General features: G+C 38.7%; 1 protein-coding gene across 44 annotated transcripts in view; it reads left to right on the plus strand.

The window, feature by feature from the left end:
• Window positions 1-16,089, plus strand: part of PTPRD (protein tyrosine phosphatase receptor type D) — a 2,170,985-nt gene that overhangs the window by 2,097,010 nt on the left and 57,886 nt on the right. For all 44 annotated transcript variants that reach the window (XM_053204229.1, XM_053204230.1, XM_053204243.1 and 41 more), the window contains one exon: window positions 9,649-9,824. In XM_053204229.1, coding sequence (XP_053060204.1) covers window positions 9,649-9,824 — 176 coding nt within the window. The remainder of the gene's footprint in view (window positions 1-9,648; window positions 9,825-16,089) is intronic.

Genomic DNA, 16,089 nt, shown 5'->3' on the forward strand with positions numbered 1-16,089 from the left:
CATTGCTGTTATGAATTCTATTACTACTATTGAAATATCCTATAATTTATCCTCAGATGGTATATCTTCTGTATGTGATCTATGGAAAAATTAATAATATCCAAATGAGAAAGCTGCATATATTTGGAGTACTCTGTGAAGCAAAAAAAAAAAAAAAAAAATATATATATATATATATATATATATATATATATATATATATATATACACACACACATGATAAATGGAAACCAGACCCACAATAGCATTGCAAAATTCAAGAGGGGGAGAGTGTGTTCTCTTATTAAGTGGAAATCCAAAATAAATCAAACAGATAATGTAAGCGATTCAAAAAAATTCAACTGTAAATAATATACATGATGTTGCAATAACTTGATTATTTGTGAGATGGGCAATTTAGCACCTTTAAAATGAGAAAGTGACTCATGGGAAACCACTGCCCCTAAGATAAATCATGTTTCTTAAAAGTGAAGAGAAGAAACTAAGGATGTTCCCCTGTGGTGCTGATTCACCTTCTACCACCACACTAGGGCCTCACATTTAAGTAGTGTCTTAGCTTCTCTTCTGCAGAGTGTTCAGTGCCTGCAGATTCATTTCACACAGCTGTCAGCACGTGATAACATATTCTCCCTTTCACATAATCCTCATACTGTGAGTTAACGTTTTATTTTTATAGAATCATGTGATATTTTTTTCAGTAAGTAAAAACAAACCAAACAAAAATATAGGGAAATAAGTTAATACAATCTATCCAACATTTTTCAATAAAATGTTAATTATATTATAGTAAATATAAATGTTCCATATGAAGCTCTGACACCAAAGAATTTATTTTCCCCAGTAACACATCCCTTTAATAGCTGCCATGTGCTATTTCCCACATCAATTCAATAAATATGATTCTTTTTCCTCCCTCTTGGTTCCTGTACCCTCTCATTCTCCCTCTCCCTCCCTCTCCCCCCTCACTCTACCTTCCTCTTTCCCATTTCCCCTTCTCCCCTGACCCTCAAACACTAATGACTAATTTGTGAGTATGTGTTTATTTGTTTTATTTTGCTCTTGAAGTTCGATTTGAATAAGTGAAAGAATTTTGGTAGACTATATGCTCCATCTAAGAAAAAAACAAAACAAACAAACAGAAAACTTGTCTAAATCTCATCCAACTGTTGGTTGAGTTTATTCTTCTCACCTTGCTCAGGACATCAATCATTGATTTAGCAATCAATGATTAACATTCCCAGTCCTTCACTTTTCAAGTTGATTGCTTACAAGAATGACAAAGTTTAATCCTTTTATTTCAGGGTAGTTTACTTTTGTTTTATATTTTTTAATAAAAGCATTTCTTTTTGAGGAGCAGGGCACAAATTTTCCTGGCCTAATTTGTATTAAATAGAGAGCTGGATAGGAGTTAGCCTTTGGAAACTTGGAGCAGTTTTACAAGGTGCTTGAAGCTTGCCTAAAGACTAATTAGAGCTATTTAAATGGCATCTTTCTCCTGCATGTAGCCAAGCAAATGGTGTGGGGATCTGTTATTCCCCAGCTCCTATCTCAGCCTGTACCTGTGATGTTTCTTATCTGGAAAAGAGAAAAAAAAAATATTTTTAAGGGATGGCTGTTTGTGTTGATTTTCTTTACTGTTTCCAGGAAGCCAATCAAAGAATAAATCAAAAAGGTCCATGAGTTTATTTTTATCTCCATTGTCTTTAGTTCAGTTATTGGGATTTCTTTTCATTTTTATTGTACACCTGTGAAGATTATGCTAATGAATCTACACTTCATTGCTCTGAGGCTACAGAGAAACTTACATCATCTGTGCCGTGGTTCTGTTGTTAAAATAAAGGTGCAGGTTGTATATCGCTGGGAAGTCATAAAATAATTATTTTTGTCCTCTCCATTATTTTTTAATACAGAAAATGGAAAGGGGCCTTCCAGGTTTGGAATAACTTTTCATCAATAGAATATTAAAGAATGACTGGGCTTATTTAATTACTATTTATTACATTCATCATAAGAATAACTAATATCCACTGGTATTTTGGAAGTTTCAAATGCATTGACTCATTAGATTCTCAAAGAGGTGTTGGGCAAAGACATAATGAAAATACTGCTCATATTTTAGAATCTATGAGGAGGCTGGGGCTCTGTGTGTTTCCTACAGACAGAGCTCCTGTCGCCATATTCTGCCTTTGATTCAGACTACCTCACTGTTGAATAATAATAATTTGATCTTTATTAATAAAAGCTTAGTAGGCCAAAACTCTATAATTCTGTACTGGCCCAAGCTTTGCTTTATTTCAGGGAAAAGTGCTCCCTAACTAGAAACGAGTCCATTCTATCACAGGTACTGATAAGTTTCAATATATGTAGCTAACCTTGGGATGCATTCAGTGACAATTCAATCACCCACTTCCTCCTCTTTGGCCACTCTCATAACCCAGCCTCTTCAGCAGTGCTGAGGAATAGAAAACCAAGGGGGAGAGGACATAGAATCTTGACAGGATGGAAGCTCGCTTCACAAACTCTTTGAAAAGTATCCATTCCCCCATTAACTCATTGTAATGGTGAGCCCACAGAGCAAGATATGCTTCTAAAATAATCATCCTAGGGGCGCCTGGGTGGCGCAGTCGGTTAAGCATCCGACTTCAGCCAGGTCACGATCTCGCGGTCCGTGAGTTCGAGCCCCGCGTCAGGCTCTGGGCTGATGGCTCGGAGCCTGGAGCCTGTTTCCGATTCTGTGTCTCCCTCTCTCTCTGCCCCTCCCCCGTTCATGCTCTGTCTCTCTCTGTCCCAAAAATAAATAAAAAACGTTGAAAAAAAAATTAAAATAATCATCCTGTGTACTGTAGAAACATTGAGGGCAGCTTGCCAATGTGTGGTACCTCTGGGACACTGTGTCAGATAACACACTGTGCCTTTGCAAGAAGCACTTGGTTTTTTTCTGCTGTGTTAGAAAAATAATCCTTCATTTTGCTAGTTCTGATGTGGCTGTCATGGCTGTCATGGTGCAAGTGAAGGGGAAAGAAGGCCTGTGTCATTTGGAATTAAATAAATTTACTAATAAATTATTATACGATTTCATTTTTTTATTCTCTCTTCTCTAGTTTTGCCAATGTCAGAAAACAAAGTTAATATTTTTTTTTTTTCTGCATTGTGGGTAAAACTGCAATCTAGGTCTTTATCATCAATTCATTCTTGTTAGGGAGTGTGTGTGTGTGTGTGTGTGTGTGTGTTGAATTGGAGGAGGGGACATTGTTTATAAGTAAAAAGTAGCTTTTGTACTCCATTAGGTCTTAAGTACTTCTATTTTACAGCAAGGATTAAACTGGTTTACCAAAAAGCATTTTTCTTGACACAAACTTCCTAAGGATTTGTAGTAGTGAACAGAAATAACAGTACCTGGATTTGGGGGCCCTGCTGTGAATCAGGACAGAGGCAACCACTCAGCAAAGGCCCATCCCCAGCTCTGTGGTAGGGCAGCAGTTGGTCCAATGGAACCAGGGATGGGATTCTGCCTTCCCTCTAATGCTGCCTCTCCCTCATTCTCACCTCCACAATCCAGGGACAGCTTCTTTCCATGAATAGACCGCCTACTAGTCTAGTCCCACTGCTCCCTCTTGTTTTTTGAATTTGTTTTTCTTTTACCCCACTAGGTTCTAATCAAGATTTCAAGTATCAGTCACACCAAAAAAAATCTCATGTCAGCACATAAGAGATAGAAGCACTAGGAATCAGCTTGAAAGAACATCAGAGCATGTTCCTGCCTAATCTGAGAGACACAAAGCCTCTATCTTAAAATAACTTCACAGAGATTTCTGAATCCAAGAAGGTTAAGAATACCACAGAGAGACATCTTATTTTAGAATTCAAAAGGACTTGAGGGAATCAATTTGTCCAACATGTCTTGTTTAGCAGATAAGCAATCAGAGGTCTGGACAAGTTGAACAACCGCCCAAATGTCAAAGAGCAAACTACCATCTGCCCTAGACAGGAGTCCTGGTTTCCTGGCCAATTTCTCTAAGTTTTTAGCACGTGCTAAGTATTGTTTCAAGATTTGAAAAGGCACATGTGACTTTCCCTACAGTATGGAGTGATACAGAAGTATTCACATGCCCCTTATAGTTACTTCATTTTACATTTATAAAATAATCCATGTACTATTTTGGGTCCTCCTTTTTCACTTATCATCAGGACATAAAGCCTTATTATAAACTTTTACAATTATGAGCACCGTTCAACAAATCTCTTCAAATCAAATTATCTCCTGACCCGAAAAATTGAATGCAAAGCAAGTTGTTTGTTGTTGTTTAATAGACCCATATGCCCCAATTAGTCCTCCTCAAGTTAACAGGAAAAAAAAAAATTAACCCAGTCATGACAAAACAGCTCTGATAGTAAATTCTTTGGCAGTTCAACATGCTTTCAAGTTTTTAAAGCATTCTTCAGCATGAATTCTTTATTCATCACGAATATTCTTTCAGAGTAGCTTCATCTTTACAAGGATTTTTCTCCTTATGTTTATATTCAAACACATGTGGGACCAGCATCATGAAGCCCTGTTCTATTAATCCTATGCTTAGATGAAGAAAAATGACATTGCCTTTGCATGTTGAATTCATGGTAAGTTTCCAAAGCTTTGCAAACAATTAAAAGAACAATGAAGCATGAAGTCCATGCCTAAACTTACTTTCCTTTCCACTGAAAGCTATAACCAGCAATTCCCAGCAAATGAAATGAGTGGCTAAAACTGGCCTAATTCTGTTTGAATAGCTATTTCTGTGTCTTGCCGTGCATGAAGGACACAGAAGCACTGCTCTACCCATCATTCACCTCATCACAACCTCTTTTGGTCTTAAAGCCTTGAGTTTTATAACCTCAAGGTTTATTTACCCCAAATGCAAAGCCCCGTATAAAGCATGTAAGTAATATGTGTATAAAACAGAAAAATAGTCCCTTACCTAATGAAATACACTGTAACACAGGAAAGGGGCATATAGATATAATATGAACTTAAGATCTATCCTCAGTTTTTTCACTTACAAGATTAGAATGATAATTATTGGTGTTGGACCTGTTTACATGACAACTGGTAACTGGAGAGTACACATGAAATAATACATGGGAAATCATGAAAGTTACTTTTATAAAGGCAGTAAAGCCAGGAATTCCTAGGAAACAAGTTTTCTTTTTTTTTTATTTTTTTTTATAAATTTTTTTAACATTTATTTATTTTTGAGACAGAGAGAGACAGAGCATGAATGGGGGAGGGTCAGAGAGAGAGAGGGAGACACAGAATCTGAAACAGGCTCCAGGCTCTGAGCTGTCAGCACAGAGCCCGACGCAGGGCTCGAACTCACGGACCGTGAGATCATGACCTGAGCTGAAGTCGGCCGCTTAACCGACTGAGCCACCCAGGTGCCCCGTAAACAACAAGTTTTCATCTAAGTTATAGTTACCTGAGAGACAGTTCTGCCAGCAGGTCCAGCCCTAGGGTTTTTTATTATGATGAGCTAAAGGCAGACATTTTTGTTATGTTTTCATTGTTTTAATCACACACACACACACACACACACACACACACACACACACCACAAGTGCCATTATTACCTTACATTGGACAAAGGTCTTCTTGACTCCAGAAAATAAAAGCAATTAGCTAATTTATAGTAATTCTATATTCTTTTAGTATTACATGTTAAGTTAGATTTCCATCCATCATAGCCCCAGAGGAATTCAATTAATTCTCACACACTTCTTTTGGATTAGTAGTGCACTCTGATTAGTGTTGTATTAGCAGATGCAAAACCATTTTCTGGATAAAGCAGGGAATTGAAAATTAAATAAACAAATATGCAATACTTGGAGAAGGTCACCCCAATAAAGGGAAGGGATTTTGTAGATCCAGCCTTCCAGCAGAAACATCAAAATCAAGAGCTACTGAAGAAGCATTTCATGGTACCAAAACACTTGAAAAGGCTGCATGATGCTGTTTTTCTAAAAGTCTGTTGAAAAATCTTTATGTCACACTGAAAACAGAGATCTCATCTACTTGAAACACAGTTCTGTTCAACTTTAGTTTCCAATCTGAGGTTAATATTTGTAAAAGGGCACGCCACCACCCTTTCTAAAATCTTTTCCCATTCATCTTTCTGCATAGTGTGTTATTTGGATTATATGAAATACTGATACATTAGATCTTAGAGCTTCTGTAGAATAGTCTTCTCTCACATCCCCATCTTGTAGGATGTGTATAAGAAGACTTACCTGAAATGTCTTTTTGCCAGAGTATGTAAAGAGATTTGCTGGGAGGAAGAGGCATTTATTCCAGATACTACCTCAAGTTTCAAAATAGAAGAGGAGCCCCAGCATTATTTTCAAGATGTAAACTTTAGGCTAATAATTAGCTCTACTAGGTATTGAATTTTTCCTTTTAATTTTCTTTTCAAAATATCAAGTCCCCAATTCTGAAAGCGCTTGGTGATAAGTACAGATACCAGGTGCCTAGTATTTTTCAAGCAGATTTTGTTTGTGTTTTTGTCCCCAAGAAATACAAGCATTATTAAGTAGCAACCCACTCCTCCCTAAAAATAATAATCATAATTTATTATTCAGACTTAAGCAATATGTCAAAAAACAATTCATTACATTGTAAATGATTAAAATTTATATAAAAATATTGGGTGGGTCTGATTCTCTTCCTTTAGATGTGAGCCTCATATCCATCTCCTCTCTCCTCTGACACACTGTTTGGATACAGTTGTTATCCTTGATACGGGGGAAATGGCACAGTGCCCAGCTGATGCATTTTCAGAGTCATTAACCCAGGTTTCTTCTCTATTTTGAATATTCTTGGAAAAAACTTTTCTGTATATTGGAGACCTTTAGCCATGATCCTTTTTTATCAATTCTTTAATGTTGTCAACTGCTAAATTAAAATTTTGAAGGTGGGCTTTCCCTGTATTATAAAATAGATTCGTTGTTGGCTCAGAACCAAATTCTGTGGACATGAGGTTGTGCGTGCTTCCCAGTGGCAGTAACCTGAGGACTTTATTTAAACTGTCTTTTGAATCTTGGTGTCTGGAGGAATAGGATCTTTATCAACAAAGGACTGCCAGAACCCCAACTGCTTCTTGAGTAGCTGTAATAGATGAATAATGTTACAACCAGCCGTGCATTTCAGTTTTTACTCAAAAGGCTTTTCACTAATGCTGGTGGTATTCCATATCCATGTGTTCATCTCAGAGCCCAGTAGTTCCCATCTGACTTTCATTACTTTTTTGAGAGGATCAGTTTTACAACTGGAATCAGAAAAGCAGTCAAAGTAATTGCAAGTGGCAATCAGTGAAATATAACAATTTTAGCTTGGGAACATACATTCCATTATAAAGAAAATTTTCTTTTTTCTTTTTTCTCATAGTTCCAGGACTCATATTTTCCCATGGCAAGAAGGGGCCATATATAGGTTCTGGTGCTACCTCTCATATCAGGCCTGTATGATATGCCAGTACCCCTGTAAAGTGCTTGGTCTGCTCCAGGGATAGGCAATTGTTACCTCTCAAGGAAATCTATTCGCTTTTTGATTCTGAAAATTTGAAAATGCTTTACGATATTGGAGATGAAATTCATCTCTCTGTGGTTACATCCTCCAGAATTGAAAAACTTGGGTCTCAACAGAGTAAATCTACCCCTCTCTTCAGGTACTCACAGGCAGAGTCCTCATCCCCTACATTTTCCTCTGCCAAGTATAATATGCATGCCTTTCTCATATGGAACAGCTTTGATTTCCTTAATCGCTCTGGTCACTCTCATTGAAAGAAGCTCAGATTTGCCTGTATCCCTCTTAAAGGTGTGCTGAAAGAAAATTAGACTTCCAATCAGAATATCTGCATTAAATTCAAGCTCTGCTACTTATTAATGTCAGAACTTGGGCAAATTTCTTTTTGTCCCTTGAGATAGCAAGGGATTAATAAAAGAGACATGGTCTAGAGGTCAAAACAAACAATAAGCATGTCAACAAACAAGTTGTGTAATAAGTAGTGTAAAGAGTTGTCAAGTGAGGGGTACCTTTGTGGCTCTGTTGGTTAAGTGTCCAACTTTGATATCAGCTCAGCTCAGGTCTCGATGTCATGGGTCCATGACATCAAGCCCCGAGTGGGCTCTACGCTGACAGGGCAGAGCCTGCTTGGGATTCATTCCATCTCTCTCTGCCCCTTCCTGTTCATGCGTGCTCTCTCTATCCCTCTCTCTCTCTCTCTCTCTCTCTCTCTCTCTCTCTCTCTCAAATAAATAAATAAACTTAAAAAAATGTAGTTAAGGGAGTTCTGAGGTCTGAGAGTATTAAGAGCAGGCTTTCTGAGAGGCAGGCTGAGCATTATACAATGGGAAGGAGACACCAAGTGTGTTCTAGGATTTGGGATGGCAATAAGGTAGGAGAGTGATGTTTTCTAACAGCAGAGGTGGTCCAGTCTAGAGTTTAGAAGGGAAGGAAGTGAATGGAATAAAATGTGTTTGGAAAAGTGCAGAGATGGGGTGCCTGGGTGGCTATGTCAGTTAAGCATCCCAACTCTTGATTTCAGCTCAGGTCATGATCTCAGGATTTGTGGGATTGAGCCCTGCATCAGGCTGTGCGCTGACAGCACAGACCCTGCTTGGGATTCTGTCTCTCCCTCTCTCTCTCTGCCCCTCCCACACTTGCTCTTTCTCTCTGAAAATAAATAAATTTACTTTTTTAAAAAGAAAAACTGAGGAGCTCTGTAGCCATTATTGAGAGTTTGGATTTTACTTGAAGTAAAAAGGGAAGCCATTGTTGGGTTTGAAGGAGAGAAATTACAGTGTCTGAAATATATTTGTAAAAACTGTTCTCATGCTAGATGGAGAGCAGACTGCAAAGGACAAAAATAGACATGAGATAACCAAATAAGAGGCAATTGTCATAATCTAAGGAGAGATGCATGTGGTACAACAATTCTGTGAGATTCAATAAGAAGTAGTCTTCGCAGAGGTTAAGACAGATGTAACAGACACACTGCCTAAAATTCATCCAGACTCCACCAATTTGAGAAAGCTCTTTAATCTCCATGCACCTCTGTTTTCTCCTTTGTGAAAGGAAGATCCTGATAGGACTTATTTCACAGAGTTGTTGAAAGGATTAAATGAGTTTACAAATGAATTCCCTGTTAGCTAAATTTGTGAAGAATTTTTCACTGTTATGGCATGTTCCACTCTACACTGCATTTTCAGACTCAGGCATTATTTCATTTAGTTTTTGTCTGGCAATGTGGAATTGCATGAGTGAGAAATGTGACCAGATAATTGTTTAGCCTTCTTTGCATGCTATATTTTACTGATGCAGTGGAGAAAATAGACAGTGGGTGGGAGGAATAGCACCTTATGGACAATCAGTTGTATTTTTCTTTCTTTATTATCTACCTTGTCATATTACAAAGATCCAACACCTGGACCACTGTATTTCTTTAATGGGATAGTCCCCATGGGACCTGTTTTTATCTTGCTTAAAACCCAAACTTGAATATATTGTGACTCCTCTAGCATAGTGTGGAACAATAATGTAACATCGTCATTAGTCCAGATATCAGGCTGTCTCCTCTCGTGATAAGCTCATCTAGTGGAATAACACCTCTTGTTTTACAGGCATCCCCGGAAGTGACTATGTGAATGCCAACTATATAGATGGCTATAGGAAACAAAATGCTTATATTGCAACACAAGGATCTCTGCCTGAAACATTTGGGGACTTTTGGAGAATGATATGGGAGCAACGGAGTGCAACAGTTGTCATGATGACAAAACTAGAAGAACGATCCAGGGTAAGAATATCTACCTTCTCCCTCTCAAATCTTTCCTCAGGTAGTTTCTATGTAACATGGAATATTTCATTCTTTTTAGAATCTACCTTTCCTTAAGCTTTGACTTTCTAAGAGACACTAATAGTTAATGGGCATCAACAACTCTGATGAAATTATTCTTTAACACTGAGTCTTTCAAGAAGGAAAATCTCTCATGTTACAATGAGATTTTTAAAAAAAGTAGTACTCAAAAAAGTAGATAAATTGGGGCTTCTGGGTGGCTCAGTCCGTTAAGCAACCGACTTTGGCTCAGGTCATGATCTCATGGTCTATCAGTTCAAGCCCCACATCAGGCTCTGTGCTGACAGCCCAGAGCTTGGAGCCTGCTTCAGATTCTGTTTCCCTCTCTCTCGCTGCCCCTCTCCCGCTCATGCTCTGTCTCCCTCTCTCTCTCAAAAATAAATAAACATTAATTTTTTTTTAAAGTAGACAACTTGGTTAGAGAAAATAAATATTAGCTTGAACCTGTTTCTAAAACTCATATTAAACAAGAACACACAGACTTTGGGGGAGAATCCCACCAATATATACTTGCCCATGTTTTTAACTTTTTCTTTCTTATAATCTGCAGGATAAGATCTGAAATTCTATAAAAGAGGCTCTTATGTAAATTGTTCAAATTAGCCTAAATTAAGTTAGGGCCACCAGAAAAATGATGTGGGTTAATACACAGCTGAGAAAACACATAAATGTGTAGAGAGCATTTTGCTAGTTTAGCCTTCTCCAAAATGAATAGATTTTAATAACAGAGTCACTGTTAAGGTCTAAGAAAGGAGTTTTATTCATCATATGGGTCTAATATTATGGTGCATGGAACATTAGTTAAATGCTATTGATTTGCAAAACTAAAACATAATGGGTAAGCAGTATGCCATATTCCCAAGTGAATATGCAAATATTGTAGCCATCTGATGAAAATCAATCTTTAACCTTGAGAATTTAATGGAGTATCTAAAAAATCACTGAAGGTAGCACATCCTCTCCCTGAAGAGTAGGACGTTGAATTTGAAACCACTGGTGAGAGATCTCTTTTACTGTGGTCACAGTAGCCTCAAGAGTTGAAGGCTGCACAAGAGATTTATAAAGGAAAAGCTCAGACTTAGGGAAATATAAAAAGTGCCAGCCATTACTTTAAAGGTGGGAAATAAAGAATATGGTACACAACTGGTTTAGCAAACCCATAAAGCAATTACACTTTTCATATAGAAATACTGAAATATTGTCCCAAAGGAGTTTAGATGAAAACTGTTATGAATGTGAAGACAAATATCTTTGTCATTCTTTATGTGAAAACTCCATTCAAAAGATGTAAATGGATCCATTATTGATTTGTACTCAGGGTAACCTCTGTATAGCAAGCCCCACCCCAATGTTTCTTGGATAGAACTCATCATAATTACAACAATGTCTAACACATATTAGGCGCATCTATAGTTCACAGTAATCCTGTGAGATAAACACTACTATGATCTCCACTTTACACAGGAATAAACTAAGCCTAGAACATTCCAGAAGGTCACTCAAGGTCATTCAGCTACCAAGGTCAGAGTGAGGATTTGAAGACAGTCTGGCTCCAGAACACATGTGCTTAACCATCAAGTCATATTGCCTGTTAACACTTCTATGAAGCTGAGACAGCTGAACTATTATATTACAGCATGCATGTAAATCCAACCTACCCAGACTGCTTTGCCTGGAGATACCGGCTGGTAACAAGCAATCATTTGCAAAAGCTGTTTTCAGTAAAACACACATTTTATCTTGACACTGCAGGCCTTCATTAAACCGTGCACAGAAACTTGTTTTGAAATAACCAAATGAAATTCTGCCCCTTTTCTCCCTAATTGCTTCTAATAATAAAGTTAGTTCTAACTGGCCCCACTGCCACTGCAGCATCTGATGGTAATGAGCAGTTCTTGGCGGAAGGCATTGTGACTTAAATACCTACAGTTTATCTTTATGTTGCAGGCTACTTTTTTTTTCCCCACCTCAGACAGAGGAACTTATTTTGAAGTTACTAAATGAACCTCTGTTTGCTCCCTTCATTAATTACTCTTTGCTCTTGCAAGTTAGCTTTCTCCTTTGTTAAATGGCCTAAGGAGGCCAATTAAAATACTGTCTTGTGATTTTTATTCAGTGGTGGTTCAGTCTGTACCCAAACTTGTGGTGACCTGCATAAGCCAATATTGAAGAGTCTCAACATCATCAATCTGACCATACAAATGAGCCCTGACCTACAAGGCCCAAGAGCCCTTTGTCCCCCAGTCTAGAATACTTGAGAATAAATGACCAAATGCAGCTGAGAGATCTAACAGGGCACCAGTCCCCCAAATTACCTCCCCTGCTCTCCCATCTTCTCCCCTCACATCCTCCCAGTTCACTTTTTTCCTATCCAGTTGCTCTTTCACCTAAAGTCTAGGCAGAAAGGAGAAGGCATTCCTGGATTCACAATCAAGAACTTGTATTGAGTTTCTCTTTCAAGATGTTATAGAGGTTAATTGTTGCTGAAATATATAGCTTTATACTTTAGGAACTCTGTGGGTTATGTGGGCTGATCTGGGGATTCAGTGAATTCTCAATTCCCTGTAGTCAACTTCAAAGCAGACATTTGAACTAGTCTGGCTTTATTTAGGGACTGCCTGTAGTCTCCCTCATAAAGGGAGGTGGTCCAGGTGGTTGAAACAAATCACTTCTCTAAGAGCAGATGCCTGAAATTTCATTATTTCATTATTTTGAATAAGGCTCGTGTTCTTGAAATAACATTCACCCCTTTGGTATATGAAAAGTATGTGTGTATAAACACTTCTGTGTACTGTAGAATACGTGTATGCAGGAAAACATGTTAACTGGCAGTTTGGGTGGGGGAGAGAGAAGAAAAGGAAAGGGAAGAGAGGATAGATGATATTTCATAAGAGTGCCTGAGGATGCCACTATCAGAGAGAAGGGAATTATACAACACAGTCCCAAGTAGAGGTGCCTTGCAGTCAAATGTCTGGGTTTAGCTCCCAGATGTAGTGCTTACTAGGTATGTGACAATGCACACATTACTAGGACCCCTGAAAGTTTCATTTCTCCTTTTTATATTACAGAGAAGGATTATTGTAGGTATTGACCAATATAAGGACTATGACAAGGTGTCTCAGTGAGTCTCAGGTGTTAGTGTTTGGTTGAGACAGAGAGCTGGCTATTGTTGAAAGTGCTGCTATAAATATCGGAGTACAAGTGCCCCTATGCATCAGCACTCCTGTATCCCTTGGGTAAATTCCTAGCAGTGCTATTGCTGGGTCATAGGGTAGATCTATTTTTAATTTTTTGAGGAACCTCCACACTGTTTTCCAGAGTGGCTGCACCAGTTTGCATTCCCACCAACAGTGCAAGAGAGTTCCCATTTCTCCACATCCTCTCCAGCATCTATAGTCTCCTGATTTGTTCATTTTAGCCACTCTGACTGGCGTGAGGTGGTATCTCAGTGTGGTTTTGATTTGTATTTTCCTGATGAGGAGCGACGTTGAGCATCTTTTCATGTGCCTGTTGGCCATCTGGATGTCTTTCTGGGTGTTGTATGGAAACCAATTTGCCAATAAACATCATATTAGAGAGAGAGAGAGAGAGAGAGAGAGAGAGAGAGAGAGAGAGAGAGAGAACTGGGAGTCTATACCAAAACAACCTCAGTTTCTCCTAAAGCCACTCTCAAATAATTCAATTTTTGTTCCCAAATGCAATGAGTTTGTTCCTCTGTGGCTGACAATGAATCCTGAACAGCCTCATAGAGTCAGTCACTGCTCATGATGAATTCTGCCCACCGTTCCCAGTGGGGACCCATGTAGTGTGGTCAAGCATAGCTCAGAACATGGGAGTCTTTTGCAGTTGCTTTTCTCAGAACAGGATCTCCAGAATGGAAACCCTGTTGGAGGGAACTTTGTTAATCAGTCTGCACATGGACCACAAGGACATTCTGGCTGTGACTTCCATTGTGGCCATATCTTGAAGCAATACAATATGAAAATAATACTATCTACATGAATCACATGCAGTAATGTCACTAAAGATAATAGATTCTTGATACCACATTTCCTTTTGATTCAGTTTTGCATTACCCCTCCCCATTCTTATTTGTTTGAAGATGCCAGGGAATTCTTCCCTTAGCACCTGTCTCCTGTGTTTTCTAGCTTAGTGCTTTGCCTTGTCACTCAGGCCTATGGATGGTAAAGCAGCAGCTTCTAACCTTTGCCAAGTTCGAATAGCTCACTCACACAAAAGGCTCCTGGGTTCATTAGCATTTGTTAGAAGTTTCAGTGGCCTTTTGTTAGAGAACTGACCATTCTTAGCATTTCATTGGCTAAAGAAGCCCTTCCAAGTGTGAGGTATGACTTAGAACTTAAACTGGTCTTTTGGAAACCTAAATTCTTTGATTTTCAGATGTAGTTCCTCCCCCTCAAATGTGGCTTTGCAATAATCCTAAACTTCACTGAGAAGACTGCATAGTGTATGCATATACACTATGTGTATGCATTCGTTTGTATATATAAAGAAAGGAAACAAAATATAAAACTAAAAACTAGAGATTTTGAAAGTAAAGTACAATTGCTGCCTGAAAACACGCAGATCAGTTTAAAGCTTTGTAGAATGTGCTGTGTGACATGAGATACTGTTAGTGGGTCTTTTTTTACAATTTCCATCTTTTTTTGCCAAATCCTCTCAAGTTCTGCATAGTTCACTGATTCTGCAGAGAGTCATTCTCTCGTGCCCTAGAATGTGGTCTCTAATTGTTTCCATGTTTCATAACATGCCAGTAAGCACATGAATTGGTTTGGGCAACCACATGGAGGGAAGAAAAAGTTTGGAAAAAATCAAGCACTGGTAGGAAAGTAAAATGTATACAGCTGGTGTTTCCACTCCAAGGGTGTTATTTGTGGGCAACTAGGACACATGGTTGGCAGCCTTGCTTGAACCCCTGGAGTCTCCAAGGTAGGATTTGCCAAGGTGATTCCTGGCCCAGGAGCCTCTGTTATTTAGTGGTGATTGTCCTTCCCTACCCCCCCCTTCCCTTCATCTATTTGCCTTTGGCTGTTTCTCTGGTACTTTGTTTCACTTCCTGAGGAAAGCAAGATGGAGGGAATGTGTAAGCCTCATGCTTAGCAAATTCTTGAGCAGCTTTGATTAGTGTTACAAGTTGAAAGAGGTTAACCAAGGTTAAGGGATATGTAGCTTTCTCTTGTCCTCACCAGTCTTCCCTTATCACTGCTCCTGTTTGATGCTCTGTTGTCTTACAAGGTTTATGGTGGGAGTTGAATCACTTAAAGTGCTATTATTGTAATGGTACTTAGTGCTATAAATGTTGAGGATTAGGAGTGAAATTTTGACCCTCCACAAAGGGGACATGATTTGAACTGGGCCACATTGATTAGTAGTATAGGCATATAGTTAGAAGTGAAGAAGTCTACTTTGTTTTCCAGACTAACTAAATCCCATCTTCTGTCCCCAAATAGAAAATCATGCATCCAAGTCAATGATATCCATTGCTGGAGCAAATCAAATGTTTTGTGCATCAGGATTTTAGTTTATCTTAGGCCATAGCATGGGAAGTTCCCTGCTCCACTAAAATTTGTTGTTTGTGGTCATGAATGGAGGTGATACTATCCAGGCCTAAAGGGTGGGCTGGTTTTAAGTATATTGTGTTACTAGTTTAGGCAAGTACATAGACTTGACATGTGACAGGTGGAACACTTCTTTTTTTTAATTTTTTTAACGTTTATTTATTTTTGAGAGACAGAGACAGAGTGTGAGTGGGAGAGGGGCAGAGAGAGAGAGAGCAGTCTTCAGGCTCTGAGCTGTCAGCACAGAGCCCTACTCAGGGCTCAAACTCATGAACCATGAGATCATGACCTGAGCCAAAATTGGCCACTTAACTGACTGAGTCACCCAGGTGCCCCTACATGTGGAGCACTTCTGACCTAATGATCACTCCCTCCATCTCCGAAGTCCTCCCCGGCCCTTGAATATCACCTTAATATACTTCCCCAACAGAGACTGAAGGTAAGATAGAGACATGTTCATGTTTGGTTCTGTAGCCAAGAGGGGCAATTCTGGGCAAAAAAGGAGATTCTGATAAAATATTTTCTTGTTTTCCTATAAAACAAATCTTGAGATTCTTTTCAGATTGTGAGGTCCTTTTGGGTTAGAAGTTGGCAGAATCCCGTTGAAGATTATAAATGGCAGTGTTACT

Source organism: Acinonyx jubatus, chromosome D4, assembly GCF_027475565.1.
Source record: "Acinonyx jubatus isolate Ajub_Pintada_27869175 chromosome D4, VMU_Ajub_asm_v1.0, whole genome shotgun sequence".
In the NCBI taxonomy this organism is placed as follows: Eukaryota; Metazoa; Chordata; class Mammalia; order Carnivora; family Felidae; genus Acinonyx; species Acinonyx jubatus.